Here is a 16,980-nt window from a genome sequence, read left to right as displayed (position 1 = left end):
TAGAGCCTGTTTATAATGCAAAAAATGTATATGCGTGTCACTTCAAAATCAGGTGACTCTGTATTCTTTTGGATCCTTTTCTGCAAAGGCATGCATCAAAATGCCTAGCTAGAGTAGTTGAGAAGCATAAGACCAAAAAAAATTGGACTTGTTTTAATAAAATATAGTTATATTCCAGCTGTTCATCTTGTCTTAGGCTGTAATCTCTGAACATGGTTTGTTATACCACAGAAACTGAAGATGTAATGAAGTAAGACAGTGCTGTGAGAAGGAGGATGTGCTGGTTTCTGAAACTACAAGTTTTGTTCCTCACTTCATTGTGTAATTTCATGAGAATGCTAATGTTGTACAACCTCTAACTACTCTATGTAGAGCCCATTTCTTTGGAAGAATTAAGCTTTTAACACCTTTTTTGTTCATACTTAGGTAATTGTTTTCTCTGGAAAACACCAGCTCAACAAAGATGACATCATTTTGCAATCAGAGGGCAGAGTCCACCTTGCTGATCATAGGAGAGATGAAGGGTTGATTGGAGTATCCTTAAAAAATCAGAGTACAGCTGATGTAAAGAACTATTCTTTGGAAATTGAAGTGAGTTTTTATTTTATTTTAGTGGCACTGGTTTTTGGTTTTTAAAGGCCTACTGCCATCTATCTTCCAAACTGATCAGGTGCAGCCAGTGACGTTAAAACAGCAGGCAAGTACAGGCAGCATAAAATACTCCTGGTTTCTTTAGTGCTGTTTTTAAAGGAGCAGTTATGCAACGTACATGCAGTATGATCAAGAAAGAAAAGAAGGCACCAATGTTAGTTATCTGCAGAGCTCAGTGACAAATATAGTAAGTGTATATCAACTGGAATATATAAAAGTTTTAAGAGGCTATGTTTTATTACAGCTCACCTTCTTCAGCATGACCGGTCTGTTTGGTAAGGTATGGTTTTTTGCACCATAGCAAAAAAAAACGGGGCGGGGAACAAAATGTGAGACTTATACAAAGCATTGTTTACCAGAGGAAAAAACTGGCCTTAAGAAAGGCACAGAACAGCTAATATGATGATGCTCATCCTGAGGCAAATCTCTTCCTTTTTTCTCTCCCCCTGTATTTTGCATTTACTCTTAATTTTCTGTGAAATGAATAAGGTGGGGAAGCTGATGGTGGCAGCAGAGTCAAGCAGAAAAGTAATGTGGTCAGCACCATCCAAGCTCTTCATCAGAAGTAATGTGGGTAGTCTGTCGTAATTAACTGAGACAACAGGCCACATCTTAACAAAATGATGATGATTTAATCACTAAGAGGCTAAGACAAATACTAAATTATTTTTACTTCTCTCTTTAGAAAGGAGGGAGATGAAAGACGTATCAGCTGCTCTACTTGGTTTTTATCTATTCTTTATTTTGGAATAAATGGCAAAAATTAGCAGCCTCACAGGGAATTGACTGTTAGAGTATGTTTCTTTCATTGCTACCATTAAAATTTTGTCCACAAGCCTCGTGCTATCCAGTCATTCAGCTCTTGAGCCAATCATTCTAATGCTTGTGCCTCTCTTAAGAGTGTAACTCCTGTGCAGTACACAAGCATTGGAAAACATTTCCCTCACTGCTTATCCTTCTGTGGCAAACACTGATATTTGAGCATCATCTCTGAACATTCATTAATTCTGTGTGGTGGCTTTGAATAAATGTTTTTCATTTATATCTGCAGTTAAGAGCCTTTGAAGATATTTGGCTAGGCCTGACAGGAACTGCTGCTTCCTCATCCGTTCAGAGCCAAATCCTGGTGGAGGGGATTATTGATCAGAAAGAGAAAGTAAAATTAGCTGCTTCTAAGGGAAAGGAGTGTTTTCAGTACTACATGGGGTATTTGAAAGGTACGTACCTTCACAGACAACACTTTTAGTCATATGATTTAGTTTTAGGTAGTCCTGCAAGGAGCAAGGGGGTTGGACTTGATGATCCTTATGGGTCCCTCCCACCTTGGGATATTCTAGGGATTCTATGATTCACAGCTGTCATTGGTATGAAGAGGCAGGAAGAAAGGCTGTGTCTCTCTAGTACCAAGCTAGCTGAGTTTCATGGCGATTCAAGCTATGGTCTTTCAGATAATGAAAAGCTGAAGCTTAAAACTTGTTACACAAAGGTCAGTTTGGGAGACATTTTTATGATTACTAGCCAGGGAAGGATTATAATGGATGGTGATCGAAGATAGGCTTCATTTCATCTTGATTTAGCCATCTTAAAGTTGTGTGCCTCCTTTAAGATAATCATTACATTCCAATTTCAGTGAAGGGAAAGAGAAAAGCACCTCCAGAGGCTGACTCCACCCCATGCTGAAACAGATATATGAAACAGGACGTATGAAATCACCCTCTGCAGGTGATTCTCTCAGCAGCAGTCAGTTCTGACTGACAACAGAGAGGAAACAGGGCTGTTGGCTGACTGTACCTAACTTTTAGATGACTAAAGTTCGATGGAATGAGACCTGCTGCAAGTGCTTTCTGTTGTGACTCATCCACCTTTCAACTACCTTATATTTGTATGCAAACCAGGTAGATGTGGTGGTATGACAGCTGTCTCAAACTCATGTTACTGACAATCCCAGTCCGAGTTTCAGTTGCGGATTTGCCATTCCACACTTCTGCAGTGGAATTTCTCTCAGGTTCATGGCCTCACTTGTAAGTGCTGTGATGTATTTTGAGATTAAGACCATTAGTTTGTGAATTACTGAAGTCAGAAGTTTGTAGAAATTATTCAACTCAACTGTCCTAACCCAGATTCTACATGTAGTTTGCCAACCATTTCTGCTTATGCTTGTCAGTACTTGGGCAGAAACAACTTATGTGTGTGATGGGTGGATGAGTGACTGACACTTTCATTTATAGTCTAAGCAGTTCTGAAACATCAGCAACAAAGGACAGTGGAAGACTAAAGTAGAAAAAAGTCTGTAAATCACTGGGACTGAGAGAATTATTTAGATTTATATTAATGCAGTGCTTTCTTTGCAGTAGCAAATCTGTATTTGTAAATCATTCACAAGCCACACAAAGAGAAAAAAAATCAAACACTGACACTGATTTAATTTTCTCCTGTTTATTTCCTCTTGGTTTTTTTTTTCCCCAAACACCTAACACTGATTGATCACCTAAGTAATTAAAAAGCTGGCTTTGAAACAGCGTCTGTCAGTGTTGTTCCTGTAAATGAAGCTCTTTCTTTTAATTCTCTAAGGGGATATGGAAGAAGGAGTGGAAGTCAGTGCTTGTACTGATGGGCAACAGATGGCTACCTTTAACACCTATCTCAACATTAATGGTGAAAGGCAAGAGAACATGGGACAAATGACCCTCGCAGCTGTTAATGGAAGCTTGAGTCTTCTGGCTCATGGATGTGGGGATCCAGTTCTTAAGGCTGAGGTGAGACCCTTCAGTGGCACTTAACTGCAGTGTGATTTTTCCAGAACATTGTTTAATCTTGTCAGTTTGATGGAGCATCTTCCAGGTAGGCTTCGGGTGTGAGTTTTGGGAGTAACCAGGCAAAAGGGGGAATTACTCAATTTTTAAATTCATAATAACATTATTTTTAACTTTGGTGTGAAAAGATGCCATGATGAGAATTAAAAAGTTCAGTGATACCTAGAAAGCATAGAAAATATGGGACCCCATCCTAAAGCGTGTATCCTCCAAAGAGGGCAAGTAAATAAAGCGAGAGCAGCAGTAGTGTGCCAGGGCTGCTCAGCATATTGATCATAAAACTAAGATTAGAAATCCTGAATGTGCTTTTACTTCTAATAGGCTTTCACATACTCTCTGCTTGGAGGATGCTTTTTGGTTTTTCATCCTTAGACTTCTATTGCCATTTCTAACCACTGAATAACGCTGAAGTCATTTCCCCTGAGAAATGGGAGGCCACTGTAGATCTTTGCTGGCATTTAAACTAGTACAAACTTTGAGTGATTTGGACCCAGCACAAGCAATTCTAGATCATAAATTCAAGGTTTTTATTAATCTCACAGTACAAACTTAATGAAATTGGGAGCCTTCTGAAAGCCAAACTGATGGAGAAGATTAAGAAGTTTGACGGATATATGTGGAGATTCAGGAGATCAGTAAGTATCTGTACATCATCTGTGAAAGCACCATAAAATGTTCATGCAGTGTTCATTAAAAATCATTATATTGCATGCAGTTATTTTGTTTTGCTCAAACATTTAAATGGTTAATCCTGTGCTAACCTGCAATTCATACATAGACAAAAAGCATGTTTCATGGTAAAGATCCTGTATCTCTGCACCAACACTGAGGAGTTCAGAATTGCCTTGGAATGGAGTCAAAGCTTTGCTTGTGATCACTGTGTATTTTGATATTTCTTCTTTTTTGGGAACCACTGTAGGTGCAGCAAGTTGATTTTCTGTCTGAAGCAGCTGCCTGGCCTTCGATAGCCTTACAAAAGGTAGCAGGATTCCTCCACAGTGTGGGTAGAGCTGTCACCCAGGTGTGGAAGCAAAGTGGAATCAGGCAGATTCTGAGAAGCAAGCTCCCGCTTTACCTGGATAAAATTCAAGACATTGTCCAGGAGATGCAGAATGAATTGCAAAGTAAGCAAAACCATGCAAACCAAGGAGAACAAGAGCAATGTCAGTGCAGGGCAAAAGAAACTTGAGTATAAAAGATGCTGAACAGCACAAATGTTTCTGTTTTGATCTAGCAAAAAGTGCTGACCTTGGCTCTTAGTTTACAGAGTGGGAGCCTTGATGCAATAAGCTCTAAGTAACTGCAGTGTGACCACCTTTATAATGAAATCATTGAAGAGGCGTTCTCTTGCACACAGGAGTCTGGGTTCAATTGGATGAGAACAGAGACCCAATTCCTAAGCTGAAGCATTTCTGCTAACAGTCCACTGGCAAGCATTTCCTCCCAAAGGGCTGTTCACACCTGTCCTTGAGTTTTGAATGCTTGTACTAATCAGATTTCACTTGATCCGTTTTTTCAAAGTCTATCCAGTAGTCACTAATTCACTCTCAGCTGGACTATGGCTCATACTGAAACCATTGACAATGTGGTCAGCTGTAATTAGCTGAGGGAACCTTCAGTTCTCACAAGATTAAAACCTCACTTTGGGCCACTTACCTCTCGACTCTTCCCACTCAAAAGTGGGATTTAGTTGATATACTGTGTTTGAAATTAGTTGTCACCAAACTGTCCTGTAATTCCTTGAGCGGGTACAGGTTGAGCTGTACAGCTTTGATGGTGGCATATTGCAAAACATTCCTTGTATTTGTTTTGGAAAGCAGCAATGTATTTATATTATAAGGCATATGTGCGGATCAGGTTATAACTAAAATGCTTCTTTCGGTTTTTCGTAAGACTGTGTCCATGCACACAGCTGTGAGGTGTGCCTAACTGCTATAAAAACTAAGCTGCCTTTTCCTGTTTTCTGTGTCCCTCCTTCACTTATGCTGGAAGCTGTGGGGAGACAAACAAACAAACAGCCACTTTGTAACATACTAGCTAAGGTTTGTTTCATGTATTGTGTTTGCTTCAGAGCCGTTAGCAACTTTGAAGGATGCCTACTACGATGTAACCTTGAAGCCACTGGATGAAGTTTGGCAAGAGAAGACAGAAGAGTACATGAAGAAAATCCAGGCTTTTTTACCCAAGATTGTAAAAGATGTGTGGCTAATGGAACCAATTCAGGTGGCATTAAAGGTTGTGAAAGCAGGCTTGGATATGGTTTGTATAACTTAATTCTCCATTTTTAATGGTTTGAAAGACAAAGCCTACAAATTTAAGTCTCAGCTTTGAACTATGGATATACAAAAACAGTTAAATGTTTTTGTTTATAGAAATAGTGAGGTTATATTTCCACATAACAAGCTCGTACGCAGCTAATTTACTGTTCTTGAAATATTTGTCCTGCTTTGAGAGCAGTACTTTTCCAGCTAGAGGAGAGGTTGTTTTACTAGTTTTGGTTGAAATCACAGCAGCAGTAATCCGTCATTCATGTAGTTTCTGCTTTTCTTCCAGAGGGAGGAGGAATTGTGATTCCAACAAAAAATGTACAAATAGGTTTGGGGTCTTCTAGCTGAAATGAAGAGCATAAAGGATATATCATGACACCAATTTATATTAACAAAGAAGATATCAATCCTTTGCAAGCTACTGAAGCACATTAACTCAGTGAAGTATTGGTATACTTTAAGTAATGTCATTTTAGGAAGGATGTACTTCTGTCCATTATTTGTTGCTGTAGTGACTAGTGTTTGTCCTCTGGATGTTAACCTCTAAATGACAAGATGCTGTCAGGCAAGTAAAAGAGAGACTAACATGCTATTTCACTGACTATTGATTTAAAACTCATTATTGAGTACTGACCCTGCCCTGAAGCCATACTGAATTCAGTTTTGTAATCTCCTTTTCTGGCTCTCCAATAGACTACACAGCAGATGCTCAGGTGGGCAGAGGCCATGTTTTCTAGAGCTGTGAGCAAGATCCGGAAGCCCCTACTCAACCTTTACAGTTTTTCAGCCAGGTAATTGGTGGTTTTTGCAGGATCCCTGCTGCCAAGTAGTGTTCTAAATGGATACGTGCATAGTTAGTTTTCATATCAGCTTGTACGCTGAAGGTTGCGGACAACCACCTGGCCATTCTCTGCTTTGGGCACATGGCATCACACCATAATGTTCATTTTTGTTGGCTACCAGGACAGGCTGCATTTCAAAAGATGCTACTCAGCAGCAAACAGAGTAGCAATGACTACGGTAATGGGCCTTATATGGCATGGTGTAGTGCGGGTCTTAGCCATTGTATATCTTTGTTTTGCCATTCTAACCAGACTATAGTTCTTATGAATATTTCACTTCCACATTTCTAATAATAAAGCAACTGCATTTCATCAGCTTAGCAGATAAGGGCACATGCTGGTTTGTTTGTATTCTACAGGAACTGTTCGGTGGCAGTAAAACTGCCAGTACTTCCTAAAGCAGACCGCTCCCTGGATCTGGCAAATATTACTAATTATCTCATTGAAGAAAAGCTAATGAGGCCTCTCCAAGACCTCTACAATATCAACATAGTTGCAGAGTATTACAGATTCAAACGGAGGATGATGGAGAGTCCCTTTGAATGTAAGCCCTTTCAAAGTGCTGCTTTGTTTTGTAACTGGGTCTATTTCCACTTAGTTCTAAATTTTACAAATCATATTTGGAAGAGTGGTTTATATAGAGATGGTTGCTAATTAATAATTTTCCTATAAACTTCATATATAGTCTTTCTTGTAAAACAATAATTGTATGTATAGTATCAACACTTTGGGTAAAGCTGACATGCAATAAACATTCCTATACTTAATACTCATGCAAATTTTGCAACTCTTCACACTTCTACTGTTGAGACTAGAAATGAGCAGGTGGCATTTATGAGTCTTATCTATATGCTTTTGTGAGTCGATACTATGGTTCCATGCCAGTCGTATCTGTTGGCCCTGAGCTTTGTGGTGGAGGCTTTGTCCATACTTTGAGAAAAGCATTGCTAAATGCTAAAAGACTGTGTTAACAGTCCCAACTGTCCCTTACAGATAGTGGCTTTTCCAGAAAGAGCCATTTTTAATGGCTTCCTCCCAGCAAGCAGACACAACAGAGGGCACTGAAAGTAGGTCCTCGTGACCAAATACTCTAAGTGATACGTCAGTCAGCAGGGTTTCCTGGACTGCGACTCTGTTTGATGCTCTGGTTCAGCAGGATATTTTTTTTTTTGAGGCAGTTAATATTCTTGCTGTTTTCTGCATAGGAATGTATAATGTGTATATGGGGGGGGGGGGGCTTACAAATATGACTATCAAGTAGCATGACTATAAACCAAAATAAGCTTTGAATCCTAATTCCTGTTTCTCAAAGTTTTAGGACAATCAGATGGATCTATAATGAAAAGGAAATTATTAGATTGTCTCCTTTACTGGGGAAATTTTTGTTGCAGAGCAACTTTAACTAATTAAAATGTAATAATAGCTTGAGAAGGTATTGTAAGAGTATGGCAGCCAGAAGCTGTTTGTGTTGCAGTATGCAAGTAGTAGCACAGCACTTACCAGTCTGTGGAAAACTCACCGATGTATCTTCTGAAATACCATTCTCTAGATCATGCGATATTAATGGGGACCAAGCATCTTATGACTTTTGATGGAAAAATTTATGATTTGGCATCAAATTGCAGTGTACTTCTTGCCAAGGATTTTGTCCACAATACTTTCACTGTAATACTGAACGAGGAAACCAGTAACTCAAGATCACTGTATGTGGAGATGAACCAGACCGTGATCAGTATCTACCCAAGACTGAAGGTAGGAGGGGAAAGTCAAACATTCTTCCTTTCCAGACCAGAAATTATCTTCAACCAACCAACCAACAACAACAACAAAAACAACAACAAACCAACCCAAAACCCACACAAACACAAAGAAAGAAAGAAAGAAAAAAAGTCTTCAAAATATTAATGCTCAAAACATAGATCAGAACAGCTCTCAGATGTAAGTGCTAGAAAGTAACCACTTTTTAATCAGGAAATAACTCCCCAAAACAAAACCAGTTTTAACTCAAGGGCTGCCTCTTTGCTCTCTGGGTACTTAAAAGTGAGAGAGGCTCAATGAACTTTTCAGCTTTCCTCTTACCTGGCCCAAGAGGATGGCAGTTAGAGAGAGCTGGTGAACAAACTGGGCCCATAGCCTCAGTGGACGTGGGAGGCTTTGTGCTTTCCTGCTCTTTCAGAAGTTTAACACAACCCTGTTCTTATTCTCTAACTCTGGGCTGAGCAAAGTTGACCCCATCCTACCTGCAAACCCGGACTGAGCTTGCCTGTCATTGAACTTTCACCGTGACATACCTGAAATGGCATTTTCATTTTAAAACAGATATCCAAGATGTATAACTTTTCCTTTATGGAAGAGAACTGCCATGTGCTGGATCAATCCCTTGAAAAGAATACCACTAATTCAAGGAGAGAAACCAACAAAATAGAAGTGTCTAATCAGAAAGGAGTTTCTGTCTCTTGTGACTTTCAGTATGATCTCTGTACTGTCACTCTGGCTGGCTGGCATCATGGTGAGTATCAATCATACAGCTTTTGTCAGCTGTTAGTCATTTTTTCTGTATCTCTGAATTATCATCACCTCTAGTACCAGCATGTGGGTTGTCTTTCACTTGCTTTTCCCCTCTTCATTTATACATACCCTGGAAATGGCCTTAGGCATTCCCAGTTATTGCCAAATAAAGCACAGTAATGTATCATTCCAGTAAGAACAGCAAGTGTTTACCTAGGTTACTATTGTTTCAGTGCAATAAAGCAGATGATAGACAGAAATAGGGGGTAAATGTAATGCAGTCAGCCCAACCCCCATTCCTGTGTGAGAATCACTGCTCTACAGCAGGCTTATCTTGTCAAACCTGCAAGAACACACAAGAGGGAGGCCTAAAAGCTTCCAGGTATACTTGGAATATTCCTATCCATGTGCCCCACACTATTCCAAAGCTCAGACCCCTGAGATTAGCAGAGAATGGATACGACGCCTTGATCTGGTCAGGAAAAGCAAATGAACAGCTAACAAAGATGACAGCGATGCAGTCTGAGAAAAATCCATAATGGATGCCTGGGCATACCTTCCCTCTTCCACATTACAGCTGAGCTCTGCTGTACAGAATAATCACAGCCCAGAGACAGCATCTAAAATTCTCCTGTGTCTGCTCATGACAACTACTATTCTGCTCCATTTCAATTCCATTCCAGGTATTTCAGCTGGGCTTTTTGGTACCAATGATAACGAAGCTGGAAATGACTGGATACTTCCTAATCGTTCCTTCACTGACAACGTGCAAGAGTTCACGTGGAGCTGGCAGGTAACAGCCTGAAGGGCTTCTTTCTATGCAGATTACCAATGGTGCTGCAGCACAAAGGGCAACATCCAACATACTGTTTTGGTTTAGATGAACCAAAGCTAGATAGTGAAAACAGCAGCATACTGTACGTAATTTGTTTTCCTGTGCTTAACCAGGGAAAAGTTGCACATATTTGGTAAAAACCATATAAGAATTCCCTGTAGATAGGCATTGAGCATTTTTGGCCAAAGTGGCAAGGTAAAACATAGAGGCTGCTTCTGCTGTTAGAAGGAACTGATGTTGGAACCAAGTATCTCTGATGTTTTCCTACTTGGAACACCTCTTTCTGGAATGCAGAGCCAGGTGGTACTTGGTCTGGGACAAATCCATATGTTCGTCAGTCAGGCCACAGTTTGTACCAGGAAGTTTTCCCTCTTGGAAGTTTTCTTTAGAGCTGTTTGTTGTTGCTGGGTATGTTGAGCCTCTTCAGTTTCTTCCTCCTTTTCATCTTACCAAGAAACAAAACTTCAGAAACCAGTAACTAATAAAGTTCCTCTCCATACCACTAAGTGCTGAGACTTTTTTGGAGGGTTAGCTGCTACTGATTTAGTTATTAACTTGCATAAAAGGACTTCCTATAACCATCTTAAATGTTGTAACTGTTTTATACCAGTAATGTTATACCTCTTTGAAGCAAAGAGACTTAACCTTAATTCATGTCACTTATTTTCAGCTGAAAATAATCTACGAAAACATGCAGGTGTACATAGCCATTTGTGAATGCAACTGACCAAAAAAAAAAAAAAGTAGCCTTACTGTGCTCTCAAGCCATGTTGTCAGGATCCTCTACATCCCTTCAAGCCTAATTTGAGAATCTATTACAAAAAAAAAAGAAACCAGCATCTTATTACTACTAAGATTTTGTGACTCTTCCCTTTACCTTCTCTCACCAGAAGATGTTCGAGTTCTGGGCACAGAAATGCTACTATTTTCACCTTTATGTCAGTGCTTTAAAAAAGAGGATTGCTTCAAGTATCTTGTACTTTTCCTTGCTGTTGGAGAGATATATCTAATGAGTTTAAGTTAATAATGGGGTGGGATCATGACGTGACTGACTGTAGGTATAATTTTCTTAATTGCTACAAATACTAACTTTAATATATTCATAAAAAAGCAACCATCTAATGCAAAACTACCCAGAGAGGTTGAACTAAAAATAATAATCAATTAAAAGTAATACATAAGAAACTTACTGTCATAAACAAGCTGGGAAGTCATGTGTGTCCTTCTTTAAGTAAGTGGCTGATGGCATAATGGCTGGCTGCGCTTATGCTATTGATTGGTACATTTTATTTGTAGGCCATGGCATCTTTGCAGCGCTGTATACCACCAAGAAAAATTTATAGATGACTCCAGCTGAACTCTGTGCTCTTTGCAGTCATATCCCGTTCAGAAAAAAGTAATAAAAAGACTGAATTGCCAATAATGTACTGTTGTCATACGTCATTAAAGCAATGGCCAGAAATACAAATGTGCCAAGTCAGGAGTTCATGCAACATCTTAGAAACTTTTCTATAGCAGTAGGAAGAGATAAGATGGTGGAAATACCCAATTCAAACAGGCAGTGCATTCAGCTGTGCTGATAAAATGGAGCTTGCAAAACTCCCTTCTGAGCAGAAGTTTTAGCACAGCTATATGCAATACAGAAAGCGAAAACACCATCAGGTTAAATCTGGCCAGGTATTGAAGCCTCAGATAAAAGCAGTCAGTCACTCCGCATTGCTGCAGTCACCTCACATCGAACTACGAACGCAGACTGGCAACTCGCTACCAGGAGCTTTATTACATGCCTTCGTCATACACTGACCTTGCAAATAAGGTCAGTGAAGTTCTAGTGTTACATGACCAGCTGCTGTACAAAATGAGGAGGTTAATAAGGAGACTGCAAATGTCTGACTCCTGCAGGATGAACGTTATCGGAGAGATTAAACTGGCAGTTAGTTTTTCCTTAGTAATTAAAAGAACTTGAGTTTACACTTGCTTAAAGAACTTCTAAACTCAAAGATCTGCCAGGAAATTACTGATTAAAAAAACATAGTAAGTTGCTGATCTGATACAGAGTACTAAAACCAGTGTTCAGTCAACGCAAACCCTAAGAAACTTTAGCAAATGCTGCTCATTACTAGTTAATATTTGGTATCATCAGCTTTTGACTGGTGTGCTAAGGGACCTTACCTGAACCATGTACAACAAAACCCCATTCACATCTTACTGTCCAAGAATGCCTGTAATTGTAGGGACCTCCAGTTTGGTGTTTTTTTAAAGCTGCCTTGGTGTTTATTACCCATGAATAACCCAGCAAGGATATGAATTTTTTTTTTTCTCCACCAGAAAGATCTAGTAAAAGCACAACTCTGATCTGTCACATACAAGTTAAGACAACTAGCCAGCTACTTACTGTGTTAGCAGCCACACACCACAATCCTTCAGTGAAAAACAAAATTAACAGAAAAAGGAAGCGATGTCTGTAATCTGTAATATTTATGAGACATACACTGTTTGTTTATGAAGAGTGCAAGGTACTTCCCAATATTAATGAACAATAAATGTTAATCAGACAAGCCTACTGAGCTGCCTGTATCTCCCTTCAAACCATCTCACACTGGAAAAAATCAAAGAATTCACACTGCACTGGTGTTTAAAACAAACAAACAAAAACTTCCACTTGAGTAATGCTGTTTTCCCAGGTGAACAAGTGCAGTCTCATACAGAAGAAAGTGAAGCCATGTCCAATTACAGCTAAGCAAAAAGTCTGTAAAGTGTTTTTCGAAGAATCACATTCACTTCTTAGGAACTGCTTCAAAGTTGTAAGTATAACTTCAGCCACCAAAGGACTACCTGAATACCCAAATGCCATACTTCAAAGGAGTACTCGTAACTATTGCAAGGATATTGAAGTTTAGTTGCAGATAACTTCTTTAGAAGTAATCAGAACAACAATCCAGACAGAAGAAAAGGTGTTGTATCACCATAAATAGAAATTAAGGTCCTTGACATCCACAAAATAGTGGAATGACTTTGTACCACTCTTTAGCATACAGGTCTAGAATTTGGAAATACAAATAAACCCCTCAATATTAGGAAGAGAATAAAGGTTTGCAAATGGTCCTAACACGGGCGGGGGGCACACAAATCAAACTTCCTTTTCAGTTTACCTGCAGGTGCATTGCCAGATCGCTGTCTCCAGAAGAGCTGTATGCTTGCACCCTGCACACCACTCCTCTAAACAATCCCCTTTGTATTAAAGGTGGACCCTGAGCCATTCTACAGCATGTGTACGTACGACACCTGTGAATCACAGGACCTGAAGGCTGCCTGCAGTTTAGCAGCAGCATTTGTTCATTTGTGCAACCGAAATTTTGTCCCCGTGGAAATTCCTCCTCAGTGGTAAGTTTCATTTCTTTTCATCCTGAATATTCTGACTGCATTGCTCCAGTACTTACATGTCCATTATTCAGAGCACATGAGAAAATAAAACCAGTGAATCTGACTATGGGCATGAGCAAAACCGATCCTATTCCTGGAATTATTCTTCTTGCTCCTTGTCTCACCCTTTCTGCTGTGCACTCAGAAGCACACCATAACCCACCCGATTTGTACTCTCTAATGGCTTAGTTATTTCCTCCTAATTTGCTATGTAGGAGGCAGAAAGATACTTGCAGAATATGGTGTGATTGTTCCTAGGAGTTCCACTTTTCAGATGCTATTTTTGTTTCAATCTTTTTTTTTTGTCTGAATAATGCATTTGGGTTCATATTAACAGTAATACATATTGTATAGATGCACTAAACATACTCAGTGACCTATTTTTGTACTTTTCAGTCTCTCGATGAAATTAATCTATCTTCTTTAAACTTAACCTAGAATTTCAAGATTATCAATACTTGTATTTTAATGCAGCTGTCTTCCGGGAATCTGTTTAAAAATGCAAAGAAAGCTGAAAAGCCTGAAAAAAGCAGTAGTGCTGGCTTGAAATTTTTGGCGTTACAATCCTTTGCCCATTTCTGTTGTTATTGTGCAAATTAGTTACGGATCCTCACATTTTCTGGTGAAGGTGCACACACTGCTGCATTGCATATTGCTGCAGAAACTAGATTAGGACAGTTACTGCTCTAAAAGAGACTGGATTCATGTGTTCTGCTAACTGTATTTGTATTACTTGGTAAGTGCAGAATTTTAAGAAAAGAATTCTTCTTCTGTAAAGAAAAAAAGCTGTGTAAGTCCACAGCCCCAAAATACTTGTTAGTAACAAAATTTCATCCCCTCTACTTATTTTATTCAGAGTTACTGCATTATTACTACAGAGTTACTCCACAGTTCAACTCTACAGTTGCCATTTCCACTATGCGTAATCTTACTCCAGTCCAATTTACCTATTGTGCAATATAAGTACCTAAAGAACAAATGGCTGCCTGTGCCAGAGAAACACAATAATCTGAAACGCCTTACCATTTAAGGATAATAGCAGCTGTATATTTCGGCATTTGCTGTATTATGTATATTCACTAATTTCCACTATACACCTTTTCTACAGGTTTTTTATTAAACTCTGTCTCCATTGGATATTCTGCATACAGTACCTTCTTAGAACTATGATATTTATTGACTACAAATTGCTACGTAAATAATGATAATTTGTACCACTTGAGTAATACTATTCATATTGCTGTCTTAAGAGAGATGACCAAGAACATCCCCAAAACTTATTCTTTTATTCATCTGCATTATGTTATTCCTTAGTTTAGACCAAAAAAAAAACCAAACCAACAAAGCCTTCTTTGAAATTTGCTGTATGCTTGTATCTTTTCATTGAATGAGAAAACTAAAGGCAACACACATACCAATTATTGTCATACTAATTACTGATACTTAATAACTTAAGATGTAATTATATTTTTACAAGACTGCAATGGAAACATTTACTCTAATTAAATGACGGAATCATGCAGAAGAGCCAATCATCCTTTTGCTTGAAAGGAAGCACTTGGGTTTACACTCCTAGCTTTTATGCTCCATGCTTTGCTAAGGCCTAGTAATGAGAAAACAGGGTGGGTTTTTTAATACATGCAATGAAATGTTATTCATTTGCATTTGTAAACTCACTACCACCTCAAAAGAGTGATCTGGTGACAACAAACATATTTGTGGTATGCTTAAAAAGAAATATTTACAAATATTTGCTGACTTCTCATGCACTAAGGAAGGGAATAAATATCAAGTATTTGTAGATAATTGTGTTAGCCATAAAATAAAAACCTAGAAAAAGAACACTCAGTATATGTGTTAAGTGCATCACATGCATACCCTCCCATATGTGGTAATAATGCCACATGTCATTATCTGCCTTACGTATTCAGTTCACCCAGTGTGTAAGCAGCAGATGGCCATGAAATTTCTAGGTAATATCTTGTAGGCAGTAAGTGGCTTTAGCTCCGATAGTTTATATAAACTCTTCAACACATGAATATGAAATATAGAGACAAATTTTGTTAAATCTGAGCCTGAATATTCAGTTGAAAACAGGGTTTTAGAATGGCTCAGTAACCAAAAGATTGAAGTCAGCTAGTGCTGCTAGTTTACAGTATCCCATTTCTGAGGAAAGGGATTGGAATTACAGTGGATCACAAGCTCAGTTAACAACAGTAACATGCTATTAAGGCATGCTATTAAACAAGCAAAGTATACTGGGGATGTACACATGAATAAACATATTTAAGACAAGAAATAATTCTTCTCTATTCAGTTTATTTTATGCATCCAGTTTAGACACCATGTTTTAGTTAGTTAAGTTGTGAACCAGTTGAGAAAAGTCCAGAGGTCTCTCTGTGGGGGAAAAAATTGAAAGGCTGAGGGAGGACATGAGTTACGTCTTTAAATATGTAAACACACTAAAGAGAAGGAAGTGTAACAGACCAAACTGCAGTAAGGGAGAACTAGGTTTGACATTGTGAAAGAGTTTGTGATGGCCAGGCTAGTCACGCATCATCACCAATAGCCATCTAAGGTCACAGGAACAAGAGAAAATTTCAGTCAGTAATAGCTAACTCTGCACTACTTTCCAGAAACTCATTCTTGTCAAGGACTTCCATTGGCTAGTTGAACTAGCCAGAGCCCATAAATTTTAGTAATAACGCTGCTCTTTTCCTCCTAAATGTGAATTTATCATCAAACATGAAGAACGAACCTTACACTAAACTGAAATAAAGATGTATCTAAGATAAAACTGTATGTAAAATGCTAGAATACTTTTTCCCACAGCTTTTTGATACTGTCATAAATATAGCTAATGCTATTTTTTTTTCATAGATTTATTGTAATTCAGCATAATAACAGCTTGTATTACATGCCACTTGTTACTTGCTATCCTTTAAGTACTTACTAACCACTCAACCGGATTTCATCTCTTCTTCGTTTCAGCTTGAGCCAGTTCTGAATGGCAGATACCAGCCCTGAAGACAGAAGAACCCTTTCAGCACCCAAAATAAAACAGCTATTTTAGGTAGACAAGCTAGAAGCAATAGTAGGGAGAACAGTAAAAGTGTGAATGAATTAGTGTTAGGACTATAAAGATAATGAAGCCTATATAGCATAAAAGGAAAGCTTTTCACCCAGAAACAGCCAAGGGAAAGAGGAATGATTTCAATGCAGTGGCAAGAAACTATAATCAACTAGAAGAAACTGGACATAAGACACATTTACTTTAAAAAAATTCTCCCATTCAGTGGCACAATTGCCTTTTCCCAAGCCTCGAACTGTAGCATGAATACATTTAAAAAATGACAAAATGTCTTTTCCAGCTCAGATTAGTACAAGTGAGGTACTTTGTGAAAGCAGTGTATCAGCTTTGAACCTGTGCAGAGATGTTGACTTTTGTTTTTCTCCAGAACTGAAACTCAGCTGTTCAGTGAATTCTGGAGAAAGAGACCTTTTTCCAGGGAAGTGCCCAAACACACAAGAGGGCCAAGATAGAAATAAGATGGTTAAATAATTGAAAGCATTTACTAATTTTAATTATTTTTATGCTGGCTGATTTTTCCCTTATTAATGCGTACATTGTTAAATGAGAA

The 16,980-nt window shown here is 38.6% G+C and overlaps 1 protein-coding gene and 1 long non-coding RNA gene across 3 annotated transcripts in view; one reads left to right on the top strand and one right to left on the bottom strand.

The window, feature by feature from the left end:
• Positions 1–16,980, top strand: part of LOC104321762 (uncharacterized) — a 100,453-nt gene extending 83,473 nt beyond the window's left edge. For both annotated transcript variants that reach the window (XM_069809950.1, XM_069809951.1), the window contains 14 exons: positions 427–591; positions 1,703–1,868; positions 3,223–3,407; positions 4,007–4,099; positions 4,384–4,588; positions 5,536–5,723; positions 6,425–6,522; positions 6,933–7,117; positions 8,123–8,325; positions 8,893–9,082; positions 9,765–9,874; positions 12,601–12,720; positions 13,161–13,300; positions 16,331–16,980. In XM_069809950.1, the coding sequence (XP_069666051.1) occupies positions 427–591; positions 1,703–1,868; positions 3,223–3,407; positions 4,007–4,099; positions 4,384–4,588; positions 5,536–5,723; positions 6,425–6,522; positions 6,933–7,117; positions 8,123–8,325; positions 8,893–9,082; positions 9,765–9,874; positions 12,601–12,720; positions 13,161–13,300; positions 16,331–16,346 (2,064 nt within the window). In that variant the 3' untranslated portion in view covers positions 16,347–16,980. The remainder of the gene's footprint in view (positions 1–426; positions 592–1,702; positions 1,869–3,222; positions 3,408–4,006; positions 4,100–4,383; positions 4,589–5,535; positions 5,724–6,424; positions 6,523–6,932; positions 7,118–8,122; positions 8,326–8,892; positions 9,083–9,764; positions 9,875–12,600; positions 12,721–13,160; positions 13,301–16,330) is intronic.
• LOC138690517 (uncharacterized) lies at positions 3,072–8,209 on the bottom strand. The gene is made up of 2 exons (XR_011329288.1): positions 8,074–8,209; positions 3,072–6,075 (listed from the first exon to the last, which is right to left on the bottom strand). It is a non-coding gene; the product is annotated as an uncharacterized lncRNA (long non-coding RNA).

Source organism: Haliaeetus albicilla, chromosome 22 (genome assembly GCF_947461875.1).
Source record: "Haliaeetus albicilla chromosome 22, bHalAlb1.1, whole genome shotgun sequence".
NCBI lineage: Eukaryota > Metazoa > Chordata > Aves > Accipitriformes > Accipitridae > Haliaeetus > Haliaeetus albicilla.
This window is presented reverse-complemented; position numbering and strand designations above follow the sequence as displayed.